At 37.4% G+C, this 17,082-nt stretch overlaps 2 protein-coding genes across 2 annotated transcripts; both read left to right on the plus strand.

Annotated features, from left to right (window-relative positions):
- Positions 1–6,671: 6,671 nt before the first annotated feature.
- On the plus strand, positions 6,672–9,831 carry LOC137725623 (magnesium transporter MRS2-I-like). The gene is made up of 11 exons (XM_068464376.1): positions 6,672–7,174; positions 7,286–7,315; positions 7,614–7,764; positions 7,948–8,069; positions 8,225–8,299; positions 8,545–8,775; positions 8,858–8,902; positions 8,987–9,031; positions 9,149–9,178; positions 9,267–9,386; positions 9,476–9,831. The coding sequence occupies exons 1-11, from the start codon at positions 6,890–6,892 to the stop codon at positions 9,560–9,562; spliced, it is 1,221 nt and encodes a 406-aa protein (XP_068320477.1). The 5' UTR covers positions 6,672–6,889; the 3' UTR covers positions 9,563–9,831.
- Positions 9,832–12,842: 3,011 nt separating this feature from the next.
- Positions 12,843–17,082, plus strand: LOC137726159 (E3 ubiquitin protein ligase DRIP2-like). Its single transcript, XM_068465039.1, has 8 exons — positions 12,843–13,135; positions 13,258–13,497; positions 14,305–14,404; positions 14,894–15,227; positions 15,381–15,817; positions 15,935–15,985; positions 16,299–16,371; positions 16,522–17,082. Exons 2-8 carry the CDS (start codon positions 13,383–13,385, stop codon positions 16,693–16,695), a joined length of 1,284 nt encoding a protein of 427 aa, XP_068321140.1. The 5' UTR covers positions 12,843–13,135; positions 13,258–13,382; the 3' UTR covers positions 16,696–17,082.

Below are 17,082 nucleotides of genomic sequence, written 5' to 3' on the forward strand. Positions count from 1 at the left end.
CTAACAAATCTCTAATTTAAAAAATAAAAAGAAAAAGAAAAACTCCTCCTCCTTTCCACGTTCTCTCTTTCTCATTTTAAATTAAAAAATTGTTCACACACACACACACTGTCACGCCCCAATCCCGACATACGTCCAAAATTGACACGTGACGTCACCAAAAATCCGTATCTATCATATCCCACCTCCTGGATATGGGCAAGCACAATTCAATAATCGAATCGCATAGTTATTTTTCGTATGCATTATGGTTGCATCTAACCTCCCTGTTAGACTGCCTACGTACCCTAGACAGGGATCAAGCCATTCGTAGTTCGTCATGCACAATCATTGACATACAACACAGTCCGATTAAGTCGAAAGGCATAACATTTCTCAATCAATCAATAGAACTTGACAAGCATGAAAATACTAGACTCAGGGTTACATAACAAACCCATCTGAAAAACATGATTTCCCCTCCAACTATATATAAATCATTATGTCGCAACATGATACCGCAATTCACAACATATATCATTTCAAGGAACCAACCAGTCTAGCCACATTTATCAACAAGTCTAATCATAACAATAACCATGATATCCAACATAACAATCCCACATGACGATTAACATTTTCACTTCATCCGTCACGTAATTTATCACGTTTTCCACATAAAATCGCATTTCATAGTGTGTAACATAGTTAAGAATTAACAAAGTACACATGATTCTCTAGAAATATTAATCAACTAAAATACTCATTATAACCACACTCATATCCAACGTCCTTCCATAATCACATCAATCAATAATGTCAACCATCACATCATCAATAACACATACAACAAGTCGAAACGTAAGGCTAGAGCAACACAATTCAATTGAAGACTACATCATTGGAAAAAGGGGATTTTGGACCACCCAACGGACCAATGCCCCAAAGGGGATTCCGGACCATCACTCAACGGAATCCAAACAAAACTCAGTTCCAGACCACCCAACCGAATTGAACGGAAGTCCAAGAAGCATAACAACGGCTCGAAAGAACAAGACATGATTCAAGTTACCCAATTCACGAAAACTCAACGAACGAAGCAACATCGAGCACAATTCCACATCACAATGGGTTATCGGTCAATTACTAGACCTCACATCTCCCAAGCAATTCAATATGCATTTCAATCACATGTCACAACCATTTCCAATACACAAGTCAAATCACATTTCACTTCATCATACCAATCACTATACTTCCAACATTATATCTCAATACATAGCTTGTAACATATCAAGGAATCACGAAGCACAATATTAATATTTACTTACGTTAATCAGTCAGTGAGATAACATATCATTTCACGAATTTAATTAAAGAACTCTACATAATTCCCAATTCGGGTTAAAGATAATAACATGGTAATTCTAATTTATTTTCGCAATATCTATTGTGGGTAATTCCCATCTACTCGAATTTAGGATTCTGAGATCACCTTACGGAGTGAACAAGAGCAAGGATTCCGGACCACTCAACGGAATCCAACAACATTGGGTTCCGGACCACTCAACGGAACCAAAATATCAAGCGGTTTCTCATAATCTACCCAGACCTGTCATATGTAAAGTCAATGCCAATATTATGGAATTGGTGCACTGGCAAATCAGGCACTCAGATAAGCTGAGAGGCTCGGGTGAGGGACAATAAAATAAGCATGTGATACAATAATAAAACCAGCCATCAATCATAATTTATAAACCTTGAATATAAATCCTTCATAGGAAATCAATACCAAACTTTTGAAAACTCTAAGGGAGTCACCCAGACATCAAAAAGTTCATTTCAAACAACCATAACATCTCACACACATATTCACATACACACAATGAAAGTAGAATTAGAGCGACACTGTTCATCCAAAGCCTACACCTTTGCAACCATCTCAAACTAAACTCAATGAACTAAGGTGGATACAATCCCGGACCATCACTCAACGGGATCGCGGAGTAAGAGGGATTCCGGACCATCACTCAACGGAACCCAAACCAAGATACGATTCCTGACCATCACTCAACGGAATCGCAGAGTGGAGTAGGAAGGATTCCGAACCATCACTCAACGGAATCCAAACTAGGATACGATTTCGGACCATCACTCAACGGAATCGCGGAGTACATTGCATAACCACCAATCAATGAAACAACACATGAATCAAGTTGCTCAAGTTATAAAGGCTCAACGAAACAAGAAATGAAATAATGAAACGAGCATTGACACATGTTTCAAAGCAACAAACCCCATGACAATGGGTTAACGGTCCACCACTAGCCCTTACCTCATCAAATCAAGTCAATCATACAAAACAAACCATATTTCCAATATGTACGTCAAATCCCACTTCATATAACTATGTCATTGGCTCAATATGAAAATTAACAATTTATAGGAAAAATGATTATAAAACCATTTCATATTCACATATATTAAGTCGCTCACATTTCATCATATCATACCATCTATGTAAATCAACCACCTTTCGAATATGCATGTCAAATCACATATCACGATCATCATTAGTACACAAGCCAAATCATATTTGATAACATAGGTCTATGGCTAAATATATATAAATATATATATAATCACATTTCAATAGAATCACATTATAAGACCAAGTCAAATTCACGGATGATACCAATATAAGAAATCAAGGTAATAACCACATCATATATGTTCAAGTCACTCTCTAACCAATGTAGGCCCATTAGACTTCACTTAAGTCTCCCATAGTACTAATTTTATTATTTAGAACATTCCGAGACATGTTGACCATAAATCAATTCTCAGTCAACGATGGGGTCCACAACAATCCGCAAATCAGATTTACGATCCATAACTTCCCAAAGTCCACATTATGCTTGAAGGATAACATATTAAAGTTTCATTTTGATCCAATGGTCGAATTGTCGACAATCACACAAACAAGTGGCGGTCCAAATTGATCACCACACCCAACAATTGAATCTTTGGAAACCAAGCTAGACATAGGTTCACATGGTCACTAGGAGGTATTTGAAACCTAGACAATACTCGTGAACGATCCCTCGCACCGCCACACGCGGTGGAAGTCAAGATGGAGGGTTTAGAAACCCCGAATTTCAACATTAAATAGATGAGTTCAAATTTACATGGTAGCTAGAGCTCAACAAGGGAAACACTTTTCACAACTAGGCCGACGGTAAATTCTAACTGGAAACCGTCCAATTTCACCGGAGAAAACCGGATTTCTAGGGTTCTAAACACCCAACCCTAAAATGAATATGAAAGCACAAACTAAGCATACCCACTTGAAGATTATGAAGAGTAGATGAAGTTTCATACCTCATTCGAAGGAAATCGTTGCCGGAATCGCCGGAAAAATGATAAAACCGCCGGAAAAGTCATGGACTTTGCGACCTCGAACTGCAAATATGGAAAATAAATGGGAAAATCTAACATCACAGAGATGTAGGGCTCGTCAAGAGCTTTCCATGGACACCAAGATCATCCAAAACGGAGCTCGGATGAAAAAGATACAAGCGGGTCAAGTTTGGTAGGTTTATGGGTCAAAATCTCCCTAAAAGGGGTTAATGCAGCACCCATTTCCCATTTTCTGAAAACCCCCCCTGTTTTCTGGAGGTTTTCCTCCCATTTATAGCATTTTGGTAATATTACCAAAATGCCACCAATTTTAAACGATTCTAACTTCTCTGTTCGGACTCGGAAATAAGATCTGTTTACGCCTACGCGCTCATGGAATCGAACTCTACCTAACCAATTCAAGAGTTGACCGAAAAGGTCAAGAAACTTGGAAATGACTAAAGTAACCCTCATTTCGTTTTTATCAAATTTAGAGAAATAAAGAACTAGTTCCAATCAAATCTTTGAAATACATCAAGAATAAAATAAAATAATAATTTTAGGGACGGGATATCACACACACACAAAGTATGTAGGCAATAAAAAAAAACGAATGTATTGTATTGAAATTTCCAAATGACAAGAAAATTCAATTCATTTCAATTTGCTCTTCGAGATTGTAACAAGGCTGCGTATGCGGTTGCTCTTCTATTGGTAGGGAGAATGCTGGTGTCCATGGAACCGATTTGAACTCGGTTGGTTAATCTTTTAGCCCCTGAGGCAAGTGTTGATATGCGTCTTTGATCATCTATATCTATTTATATAAAGAAAGAAAAAAAAAAAGTGATGCTTTCATAATACCTAAATTGCTTTTTTCCCATTAAGAATTTCGAAAGTTCGTTATTTTTTAAAATATATTAAAAAAAAAAATCAATTGTCACATTCGTATGAGTGTAGCGAGAGGCTAGTTTCCAATAAAATCAGCCAAATCTTTTGAGGAAAAAAGTCATTTAACGCGCTGAAAATATTAAGCAAGTTACATGTATGTGTGGATGGTGTGAGGGAACAACCATTTTATGCATTTCTTAATCCTTAACATGTATGTCATTAAGACATTAACAATTGCATTTCAAGAGTGTTGTTATTCTCTTATCTCAATGTCTTATCTCCCCACCCACTTTTTAATAAAGTGATGTTATTCTCATCCCAATGTCTTATCTTCCCACCCACCTTTTAATGAATTTTTTAATTACAAATTTGTCCATTTGCAAAAAGATTGATAAGGACATTAATTATCTTGTTTTGCTTAATTTTTTTTTTTTTTTAAAGTTGGGCATGGAAGATGATTTGTCTACCTTAAACCCTAACTCATATTTTCATCTCCTTTCATTCAGAGAAAGTAAAAAAATATCAATGGATTTATAATATGACTTTTTCATTGAACAGGAGGAAGTGACGCTTCTACGGAAGAGGTAGAAGATTATGTTTCCATTGAAAATGTAGAAGAATAATTTGTGTGTAGGTCATTTGAATTTGTCAATCGTATTTTTGAATTTGTCGTTGTCGAATTCTTTTGAATTTGGATACCTTTGTCGTTTCCATTTGAATTTGCAGACTTTAATTAGTAGTTTTCTTTTACATATTATTTGTTATATTTTTTAAGAGAGAATTTTAGAATTTCATATGTATGTATATATTAAAGGTTATTTTGGGAATAATAGTGGGTGGGGAAATAACATTTTAATTTTTTAACCTTTTAAGGTGGGTGAGATTACAATGTGGGTGGAAAAATAAGACAATGGGGTGGGTCTAGTAGCTCTCATTTTTTAATTACAACTTTGTCCATTTGTAAAATGACTAATAAGGACCTTAGTTACCCTCTTTTTGTTATTTAAAAAAAATAAAATATTTGGTCATGATAACTCTCGAGCTCTATTTAGACGATTTGTCTCCCTTAAATCCCTCATCGTCCCATCTTCTTTCATTCAGAGAAAGCAAAAATAATGAACTTAGTTTGGGCGTGATACCTCTCACGCTTTGCTCAAACGATTTTTCTTAATATGAAACAATCATGCATTTTTCTTATGTTAGATGGAGCAGATGAAATTCTATCATGACCGTATCCTTAGTTTTAGTTTTATATATATACTTTTATATTTTTTTTAAGAGACAAGTTTATAATTATATATATATATATATATATATATATATTAAGGGTTATTAATAATACTGAATAACATTTTAATTTTTTTTAACTTTTTATGGTGGGTGGAAATCCAACGTGAGTGAGGAACTAAGACAATAGGATGGATCTAGCAACTCTGAATTTCAAAGCATCTTGGTTTTTGGTAAAAAGACCATCTTGTTAGTTGTCTTAACTAATTTCTTGTGGTAGTCGCCACTCCGACCACTTCCTCCTTGATTTACTTTCCTTAATATCTCACCAAACGTATTAATTTGGCTTTGATTATCAAAAGAATGAGTTTGTTGTGAATGTTCTTATTGATGTTGATAATGTTTATTTCGCGTACTTAGTATGTTTGGAATGTTATTATCCTTCTTATTCAACTAATTGGAAATATATGGAATGGACAGTAATCAAGATTTCAATACATAACGGGTCTTGCCAAGGGCGCTCCTAATAATTCATTCTACACTATTTCAAATGTATTTTCACTTATATTTTTATATGTTTAGGGTACGTGATAATTTTTTTTGAGTGCCTTTATCAACTCCTTATATAATACCATTATTTTATTATGACACAAATACGCAAATGTTTAAAATATTGCAAACCTTATTTCGCAAAATGAAATGGCAAACTAAGTAAGGAGAAATTAGCTCTTGGCCCAGTAGTACTTCTCGTTTGGCCGAATAACACATGTTTTCCATTACGATTTAAAAGTTAGCTATTTTCATAAAATGAGTATATTGTTTAATATTTCCCGCTTACATAGGGTTAAAGTCCAAACGCAATCAACATCGTCTCAGTATGACTAAAGACGTTCGTTCTACATGTAGGATCGACACAATAGACTATGACAATTTTGCAGTTCCAATTTTTCCGTTCACTCTCACGAGAAATACGCATTATATCAAAACCAATCACTCGAATACCTCAATCCTTAATGTACATACGTCGTCATATTAAAAACTGCTCAGGGCAAATAATTTATGGGAGGGAATGTGAGCGCACGCGCCGTTTAATGCGGGTAAAACTTGATTCCGACATATATTTCTCCCCTGTCATCAGTTTGCTTGCACTCTGACGTTTCCACCAGCAGCCACCAAGCCATGCAAATATCTCCACCACATTTTCCTCCAAACCCCTTTTCTTCCAAACCCACCTCCCCAATCCCCAATTCCCCAAAACCCATGAATTCTCCAAATTTCCCAATCCACCAACAAACCCAATTGATTGGTTCACAAAAAGTTCAAAACTTTCCTCTTTCCCACTTCCCCATATTCCTTAATCGGCTTTCCCAATAAGCACCTTTTCCCAATAGGAGATATGTTAGCTCTGGAAATGGCTCGGGATGACCTGCTGGTCCCGGCGGCGGAGGAGACTGCTCAGACGCAGGCTCAAGCCTCTGCCGCCACCAAGAAAAAAACTGCAGCTTTGAGAAGCTGGATTTCGCTGGACCATGACGGGCAGGGAACGGTTTTGGATTTGGACAAGCACGCCATTATCCACCGAGTTCAGATTCACGCTCGAGATCTTCGGCTTCTCGATCCATTGCTTTCGTATCCTTCTACAATCTTGGGCAGAGAGAAAGTGATTGTTCTTAATTTGGAGGTCGGTTGTGAGATTTCCACAAGTGCTTTTCGTTCTTAATCTGCTTCTGGCTTTTTTTCTTTTACTAAACACTGTGCTTGGTGCGTATGCTTTATGGGATTTGGGTTCCAGCACATCAAAGCAATAATCACAGCGGATGAGGTAATTAGATTAATGTGTATTTGTACTGTTTTATTTGTCTTTGCCTTTACACTTCTTATTGTTTGTTATAATATAAGTAGCACTACACTAGCAACTAATCACAATTAGTACGCGTAGCTAAATAGCCTCGAGGCAGTGTGCTCCTCCTCTGCACCCATGTTTAAATCCGCCTCACGTAGTTTAGTTTGAATTAGAGTAGAATAGCCGAGTATACTTGTGAGGAGAATAATGAGTGGATTTCAAATGCATTGAAGTAAAATATATTCTAGGCAAATGGTTAAGATTGTTATTGGTGCAGGTACTGCTTAGAGACCCGTTTGATGATACTGTACTTCCCATCGTTAAGGAGCTTCAAAGGCGTCTGCCTCTGTCAAGTACCAATTTCAATGGCCAAGGAGAAGAAGAAGACGCTTCTGGGGTACAAAAAGATGAAACTGATGAGGAAAATGGTGTGACCTCAAAACTTCTCCCTTTTCGGTTTATGTCATAGTGTTGCTCAGGAAGTTCGAGCTCAATTTTCCGTGTTCCTAGTTGAGTTAGTATGTTTCCAATTTGGTACCCAAGTTTTGTGCTTGTTGTTTATCTGTTCTTTGACTTAATTTCCTGGTTGTTTTGTTTATGTCATGATTTAGAATTCCCATTCGAATTCCGAGCTTTAGAAGTTGCACTAGAAGGTATCTGTAGTTTTCTTGATGGGCAGACTAGAGTTCTAGAGGCTGATGCTTATCCGGCTTTAGATGAGCTGACCTCCAAGGTAAATGATTCTTAGAATTTCATTTATTTTCTAAATCCCTGATTGCGTAACCAAAGTGTTTAAAGCCCCCTAATTACATTATTTCATAATCCATGATAGAAGGAAAACTTGTTTAGATTGTTCTTCTCTGTTGAAACAGCTGGACTTATTTGCAGATTAGCAGTCGTAATTTGGATCGTGTTCGGAAGTTGAAGAGTGCAATGACCAGGTTGACAAATCGGGTTCAAAAGGTACGACAGTTACCAGTATTATACTGAAAACGGCAGTCATATGCTAATACTTAACTACATTCCTCTTATGCTCAGTGATGCAGGGGATTTGTTTCTTGATTTAGTTCTGCAATCAATTCCCCTTAACAATGTTGTATTGTTTTTGTTGCCACAAAGGTAGAAGTTGCAAAAAATGGCAAATATATATTTTCTAATTTTCGCTTACAAGTATGAACTTATTTCCTTTATGGAATAATGCATTCTAGGTAAGAGATGAACTCGAACAACTTCTTGATGACGATGATGATATGGCAGACCTTTACTTGTCAAGAAAGATGGTGGGGACTTCACCTGTCAGCGACTCTGGAGCCCCAAATTGGTCTCTCGCCTCACCTACTATAACTATAGGCTCAAAGGTATCCAGAACAAGCAGGGCGAGTGCTGCAACGACAGTTGAAGAGGAGAATGATGTTGAGGAACTTGAGATGTTGCTCGAGGTTATAATTTATCACAGGTTTTGTACTCTTGTACAGCCAAACCAAACCTGAAGTCTGAGTTGAATCCTATTATCTTTTGCAGGCTTACTTTATGCAAATTGAAGGCACGTTGAATAAATTGACAGCGGTATGCATTATTACTACGTTGGCAGTATCCTAACTTTCTACTCATATGAGATAAAACTTACACGATTCATTCTTTCGTTACCAGCTGCGCGAATACATCGATGACACAGAGGATTACATTAATATCCAGGTAATGGTTGTTCACATGATATTGAAACCTTGATACACTGATTTCAGACTTCACCTGTGCAGTAGTTTCTTTAACAATATGCACAGACATGTCCGATCTAATGCGTATTCATTGCAGCTTGACAATCATCGGAATCAGCTAATTCAGGTAATGTCTTTAGGACTCAAAAAAGATACTATGCCAACGTTTTAAGTATATATCCTTTTTCATGGTTAACATGAGTTTCCGGTGACAGCTAGAGCTGTTCCTAAGTTCTGGAACTGTTTGTTTGTCTATGTGTTCTATGGTGGCTGCAATATTTGGCATGAACATCCCGTATACATGGATAAAAGATCATGGATACGTATTCAAATGGGTACGTATACCGCCCCAGTCCACATAATTTCCTTCATTTCTTTGGAGATAAATTTTCATTTCAAACTCCATTTCCATAACATAACTTAGGTGATCATCGTCACGGGGATAGTTTGCAGCTCCGTTTTCTTGTTGATAATCTCGTACGCTCGGCACAAAGGTCTTGTTGGATCTTGATACTCATACCATTTGATCTGTTGGGAAAGATGTATACATAGTAGAGCTTTGCAACTATCATCATCATGTATTGTTATGTACAAATATAGGCAGCATTGGCTCAAGGGGTTACTTGTAGTTAGCAATTGATCAAAAGACCGAATAAAGTTTAATGTTGCGATTAAGTTGGCATCAACGTGTAGGAGATTGTAAAAAGCTCGTAGCTCAATTGGTTACGAGCATCGTCTACTCTTCTACTCCGAGTCACATGTTCAATTCTGTCTCGTCCAGTATCGTTTGTATATAAATATGCATGAGATTTTGTTCTGGAAGTCAAGTCATGGTCTTTAATTACATGCTAATCAATCTTATTACATGTTAATTCTTAATTCACAAATCTGGTCCCTCACAATTGTCCGGTTACTTAACTGGTATGACCCACTCCTAGAAGGAGGAGCATGCCGCACGCGACCAACATGTTTTACATGTTCTTCAACTATTGTTGTGCTGGCTGTCTAGGTGGCATTTCGTTCACATTTGAATTAGGGGTTCTCAGACACCCTTTTTTAATTTATGTTCATTGATCTTCTTCAATTCATCCGATTTGACGGTCAAAAACTAAAATGGTGTGAGAGAAGTAAAAATTGGCGTGTGGATATCACATCCCTTGAATTATTGCATATTGTCTTTATATATATATATATATATATATATATATATTTTTGGAAAATGTTATTGGCATTTTAAAAATCTCATTCTACACTCCTCACAAGTGTATTTTTCTTTTTAAATATAGAAAGTTTGGAGTGTAGAATGAGAATTTTGAAGTGCCAATAACAATTCTCATATTTTTTATATATAATTAAGATCATGCTGAATGTGGGAACATTTTTTAGATGGGGACAGTCACTTACAACTCATCGATTTGTGTACATAAAAATTGGTTTAGGCATGATCTCATGTTCCATGTCAACTGTCTGATCAGAAACAGACACGTGGTAGATCGTCTTAAGTTATAGTCTCGTGTGGCCCCAGTATGACAACTCCTCCGTCTTTCTAGTCTACAACAGCCATGCCGAATAATTTTCCGGTGAAGCGACTGTCATGGCAACCTCTGAAAGCCCAAGGCTGCCCTACGACGGCCGGCGAGTATAATTTTAAGTAAAAGTTACAAAGGGTTGTGTTTGTAGGACATTGTCATTGAAATGGTCTCTGTATTTTTAAAATTAGGTAATTTACATTTTGCACATTTCTATTCAATTACAACATCGATAACATCTTTAGAACATTTCAATCTTATATATTTACCTATTATTTCATTTCAATGTCATACATTTATCTAGAATTCTGATAGTTTCTTCGTCTATGTGAACGTCGCGGGGCCGTGCTGGGGAAAGTGGTGGCTGAGCCCTGCGGGTAAAGTATGGTTTTAGGTTCGTTTTTACTTATTATTTCAATCCTCAAGCTAGAAAAGCTTCGGTGTTCATCAGCTCGAGAACACCACGAAAATCCCAGCCCAAGAACGCCACGAAAATCCCAATAAATTATGTTAATTTAATTTACACAATCGACGTCGGCGAAGGACTTGTCGAAAGGTTGCTGGAGAAGGAGAGGGTGAGCCCATTTTATAATTACAAATGATTTATTTGTTTTTATTCACATGGCACATGTTTTGTGGGGCTCGCAACGTTTTATACAGGCATATAACGAAGAAACCAACAGAAATTACGATAGATGTATGACATTAAAATTAAATAATAATTAAATATGAAATTGAAATATTTTAAAGATGTATATATCATTATACGATGTAAGATCCTACATCGTCCAGGGGTGAGGATCATGTAAGCCTTATATGTATATTCTCATCTCTACCTAGCACAAGACCTTCTGGGAGCTCACTGGCTTCGGGTTCTGTATGAACTCTGAATTTATGTGAGTTCGCGCGAGAGAAATCTCAGGATAGGTGACCCACTCGGAAGTTCTCGTCTGAGTTCCCAGAAACAAAATCGTGAGAATGTGGTAGGGGCCCAAAGCGGACAATATCGTGCTACGGTAGAGTTAAGTCCAGAATGTAGTGGGGGCCTGGGCCGAAGGTGACATACGAGGTTATAAGTTATAATTGAACAAAAATTGAGTGTGTAAAATATAATTAAAAAAAATTTGGCATTCAAAAAGCTCTAAAGCAAATACGAGAAAATTTCCCTGCTCCACCTTATTAAAAGCAAAGAGGCCAAACGCAGGTGGTTGGTTTTTTGTTGTAACTGAATACAATGAAAAGATCAATGATAGAACAATTCATATAGTGACATTTCGTGTCAGGTACACAAGGGAGGTATAAACCCAATTTTTTTTAGGAAATTTTAACAAAACATCTTTGGTATTGTTCATTTTTAACGAACATGACATTTTTACTTTAAAAAGTCATTCCTGATACTATTCACTTACAAAACATTTTTGTCATTTTGATTCAAACTCAAAGTTTTCAAGCTTTTTTTTTTTTTTTTTTTTTTTAATTGTGGTGACTCTGTATAATTTTATAGGCTTCCCAAAGATTCCACCTGGCCTACGGATTCACATATTGGGTTGCTCTTCATGATGAGGATCCTCGCCGGATTCTTTTTGTAAGGATTTCGGGATTCCTCTGATCACATATGTTCATCGTACGTCGTGCGATCAATTTTCGTCAGGTACTGTTTATATTTAATTTAAATAAAAAATTTTAAAATGATTTTTAATCACACGATGTACGATGAACAGATGTCAGATGTGATTGGAGAATCCTGAGAATCTTTTAATCATGTTTGTTCATCGTACATCATGCGATCAGAAATCATTTTAATTTTTTTTATTTAAAATTAGAACAAAAATAGTACTTGACGAAAACTGACCGTACATTTTACGATAAACAAATATGATTGAAGAATTCACTGTAACCTCGTAAAAAGAATCCAAAAATGATCCTTACAAGAAGAATCCGGAAAGAATTCTCATTCCCTCTTCATACCTTTGCACATTAATTTCACAGCGCGGTAAAACACAAAAGTGAAAAAGTGAACAACGGCGATTGGAAAGTGGAAACATAGTATGGGTTTCAAGTAGCTTTGACTCAGCCCGTTCCGTACGTGAAATCTATTTTTGTCAAATTAAAAATAAAAATACCAAAAAAAGTTAAATGCGACCGCCAGCTATTATGCACATGTGGACGCAAAACAACTCACTCACACTTCAGCAAGACTCGCCGTCGGGCGCACGATAACCCAGGGCGCACTTTAATATCAGTACGCACCCTTAGCGCATGCTAGCCTCACCCCCCCAATCTTGAACTGAACCTGGTCTTTAAATTTCAATTTAATATTGCTTTTCGAATAAGAAAATGAAATAAAATTAGTCAAAAAAAAAAAAAAAAGGGAAAAACTTCATGCTCTTTTATGACGAAGAGCGAGCCTCTCGATTCAGATCAATAATCCTTGACCCTCTGTTCGAATCCATCAAAACCAACGTCGAGTACTCAGAAATCGATCGAACCCATCTCGCAAATCTCACTTTCCCACTAACCAAACGGCTCAAATCTCCCTCGCAGCTTCAACAGGGGTAATGATAATATATTTCTTGCTTTCTTCTCCCTTAGATTTTGCTGGGTTTTCCTCATCTTTTTCGCCTGCTTTGTTGTCCCGTTGATGTTCTGATTTTTGTGGTTTTTGGGTCTAATGCAGGTGGATTTGCAGAAATGGACGTAAATTTTGTGCGTGCCGCAACATGCAGTGTGTGAATACGTGGGGGAGTTCGGAATTTTGGAATTTATAGAGTGGGAGGAGTTGGAGGCTTCGTGGGGTTGGAGATGGCGAATCCGGTGGTGAGAGTGAGGAGGGAGACGATTGCGGCATGCATGACTTGTCCTCTCTGCGATAAGCTCTTCAGAGACGCCACCACCATATCTGAATGTCTTCACACGTGTGAGTTCCTCCTCCTTCCCTCGTGCCAAAGACTCTTTGTTTTTCCTGTTTCTGCCGATTGCGTTTCTGATTCTGGAAATTTGGAGTGTGAAGCTGTGATTTTTATGGCGTTTTGATGTTTTTGGTGATCTGGGTTATTGGTATTTTGCATTTTTGTTATCTGGGTTTGGCTTGGTTTTGAGTCGTTTGTGTGGTTTTGGGATGTCGGTTTTTGGAATTCCATGTTTTCCAAGACGGTTTCCTTCCTCGTTCTCTTTCTGTTTACGTTTTTGGGCTCGAAGATCTGAGGGGAGCTTTGCCTGTTGGATTTGCCAACCATTTGATGAACAAACAGAATCTTATTTCATTAATTTGACATGCTTGTTGATGACTTCGAATGCTTGACTAAAAGGGATATAATTCCGACGTCTCTCGGAAGGTCTCTGCTTGCACTGGCCTAAGTTGCATAACCGCATTGCATTCGTACATGTTCATTGCATGGAATCCTGAGAGTGTGTAACAAATGTATAGAGTTAGAGTCATGTGTTCTGGAAGGTTGAATTACAAACATGCAATTATGTTCAAAATCGGTACCAGTGCGCAACTTAAAGACTGGCTTCTTTTACTTTAGCTCGTTAGCTGTCTTTTCTTTCCGTTGATTAAGAATTTAGTTTACTTCATGCCGGGTTTTCTGTTGCTTGTCAAATTAATTTCGCGTGAAGTTTTTCTCGGACCGATCCTCCACCCTCCTTTTCTTTTTATCGTAAGTTTCTTCTGTGTACAGTGTAGAGAATAATTATGATTGATTTTTTGTTTGTACTTCTCCAGTTTGCAGGAAGTGCATATATAATAAGATTTCAGACGAGGAACTAGAAGTCTGTCCAATATGCAACACAGACCTGGGTTGTGTTCCACTGGAGAAATTAAGGTTCCTATTTTGTTAACTTATCATCGGATTAAGCAAAATAAGTACTTAAATGGATTATAATATGCAATTTTTGGAGAAGTTGGTTTTCCTTCCTCTTTTTCGAGCAGAATCATTCATTTTTCACTTTTAATTAGAATGCCACGGTTTATGCCATCAACATGCAACCTCCCCGTATTAATTTAGTGCCAAAGAACTGTTCTTTGATAAGTGAGTTTATCGTGGGATGATGACAAAATAGGAGGATGGTACTACACCTGATATGGATATGCCTTGTAATTCTTTATGATCTTCTCTCCATGTGCATGCAGTCTCATTTGCAACCATTCAACGTTCTTGATTTAGTTGCAGATGATTTGTAATTCTCCAGTCCTTGTGCCCTTGTCATGCAACTGTAAATACTTATTGGGCAAGCATGCACATCCATTATTCATGATTTTTGTTGATTTAATCATATGATATATTGATGGTTTTAGTTACCTTGGTTATCAGGCCAGATCACAGCTGGCAAGATGTAAGGGCTAAGATTTTCCCTTTTAAAAGAAGAAAGGTAAGTGCACCTGAAGTTATGCCTTCAGTTACATTACCAGCTAGAAGAAAGGAGAGATCTCTCTCATCTTTGGTGGTCAGCACTCCCAGAGTGTCAGCCCAGGCTACCATGACGGGAAGGAGAACTAAAGCTGTTGCAAGAAAGGCTTCTGCTTTACAAGCATCCAGTTTTTTGGTTGAGAGGCCTATTAAGAACGAGGAAGGTTCAGCAGAAGATCACCTAGAGAGCAACAGCTCACCTGAAGCCTCAAATAAGTCTGGTCAAAATAACAAGCCGGTAGGTGATGGCAACATTCTGTCTTATCTAGCTTTCCTTATATGCATTTGTTAAACTGCTGATGAGCTTTTATTTCCACAAGCTTAAAAAGAAAGTATTGCATTTGGATAAATATACTAATGAATTTATTGCTCTCAAATTTGGCTGGCACAGAGTTCTTTTTCTGCTGAGCCTAGCCAGCCTGTATCCAATAAAGAAACTGAGGACAGCGGTGAACCATGGGAAGGGAAATTGGATCTTTGGAAACCATTAAATTGTTTGGTCGAAGTTGCGAATAGGACCAAGTCTCTCAAATCCAACTCCCAAGGGTCTGAAAATAAAGTAGAACCAGTGCATGTAAGTGAACCTCAGGTTCGCAAGTCCAAAAATAAGGAAAACAAACAGAAATCAAAAGTTGAGGAGGAAAAGAATAGCACTTATCCTACCTCTCCAGAAACAGTAAAACCTAAAAAGCTGCGTAGGGTTCGACGAAAGAGGGAATCATTTGCAGAATCAAGCATTTCACCCCAAGCTGTTTTGGATGCAACTTTTGGCAAACATGAACGAAGAGCCGGTCCAATTTGGTTCTCACTCGTAGCTTCTGAAGACCAGTGAGAAACAACTTTAGCTTTGAAAGATTCTGTCCTTATTTGGATTATTTAAAGAATTTTTTGGACAAGTTGCTCTCCCTTTCTTTGTGTATTGATCTATTGAATTAATGGTTTCAGGGAAGGAGATGAACCCTTGCCTCAAATTCCGACAAGTTACTTAAGGATAAAGTGAGTTCTTTACTTCTCTAATGCATGTTTGAGTGCCCCATTCATCATTGCATGATGAAGTGTTCAATTTTGCAGTGCTATTTATAAGTTTTATGGACAAGCTAACATATGCTGCTTCATTCTTAATCGTTAATGAACTCCATTATTTGATCTTAACATGCCGGAAAAAAACTGTAAATGTTCAAAATTCATCACTGCTGGTACCTGTAACTTTTGTCTACTTAAGATTTTGAAGATGCGAGAATGATTTTGTTGTGGGAAGAGTTCTCTAATGATTGTCTCATTAGTCTCATATTTGGTTCTTTTGTCACAGGGATGGGAACGTGCCTGTCTCGTTCATCCAGAAATACCTAATGAGGAAACTAGACCTCACTAGCGAAGCTGAGGTAAGCCAATCCAGTTTTGGTTTAATTTGAAAAGACTACTGGAAAATCATTCCCAGTACCCAAATTGTGTGTTTTTATTCGGAATATAGTTAAATTTTTACTATATGTTGCTTGCTTCCTTTGGTAACGATTCGTTAATATTTCTTGCAGGTTGAGATTAAATGTATGGGACAACCAGTGGTTCCCACGTTAGAAATGTATAACTTAGTTGATCTGTGGCTACAAATGGCATCCCCTTCGGAACGAATTACAGCATCTGTCGGGTCCTCTGCGAAAGATTTTGTGATGGTGCTGGCTTATTCCCGAAAGGTCTCAAACTCCTAACAGTTCTGTCATGTTTTTTCCGTTAGAATTTGTGAGATGATAGAGATGCAGTTTCTGATCCGGCATGTATTGTATGAGTATATGTTGCAAACTTTGCAATCAGTGTTGTCAACTGCTGCTGCCCACGGCGGTGTCAGAGGGGACGAATGAACTACTGAAGAAAAACTCGCTCATCTTCCCTCCTACTCAAGTGTGGCATGTTGTTCTTGGCGAATGGCCATTGCAATGTCTGTATTATACCTGATCAAATTTTCTTCTTGTTGAAATTATCGATTCGCATCATGTAATGCACTTGTTCTATGAACCTGACTGATACACAGTTTCTGGCCGCAGTTTACATGTCTGTAACAAAATGCCCAGTACCAATATACAAAATATTTTTCCTCT

This window comes from Pyrus communis, chromosome 2 (genome assembly GCF_963583255.1).
Source record: "Pyrus communis chromosome 2, drPyrComm1.1, whole genome shotgun sequence".
Taxonomy (NCBI): Eukaryota; Viridiplantae; Streptophyta; class Magnoliopsida; order Rosales; family Rosaceae; genus Pyrus; species Pyrus communis.

What these genes read in the sequence shown, in the direction of transcription:
- LOC137726159 (XM_068465039.1), top strand. Translation starts at nt 13,383, where the DNA reads ATGGCGAATCCGGTGGTGAGAGTGAGGAGGGAGACGATTGCGGCATGC. An exon ending in CTCGTAGCTTCTGAAGACCA is followed by an intron (nt 15,818 to 15,934) that starts GTGAGAAACAAC and finishes TAATGGTTTCAG; the next exon opens with GGAAGGAGATGAACCCTTGC. An exon ending in ACCTCACTAGCGAAGCTGAG is followed by an intron (nt 16,372 to 16,521) that starts GTAAGCCAATCC and finishes TATTTCTTGCAG; the next exon opens with GTTGAGATTAAATGTATGGG.
- LOC137725623 (XM_068464376.1), top strand. Translation starts at nt 6,890, where the DNA reads ATGTTAGCTCTGGAAATGGCTCGGGATGACCTGCTGGTCCCGGCGGCG. An exon ending in TGACAAATCGGGTTCAAAAG is followed by an intron (nt 8,300 to 8,544) that starts GTACGACAGTTA and finishes AATGCATTCTAG; the next exon opens with GTAAGAGATGAACTCGAACA. An exon ending in ATCGGAATCAGCTAATTCAG is followed by an intron (nt 9,179 to 9,266) that starts GTAATGTCTTTA and finishes TTCCGGTGACAG; the next exon opens with CTAGAGCTGTTCCTAAGTTC.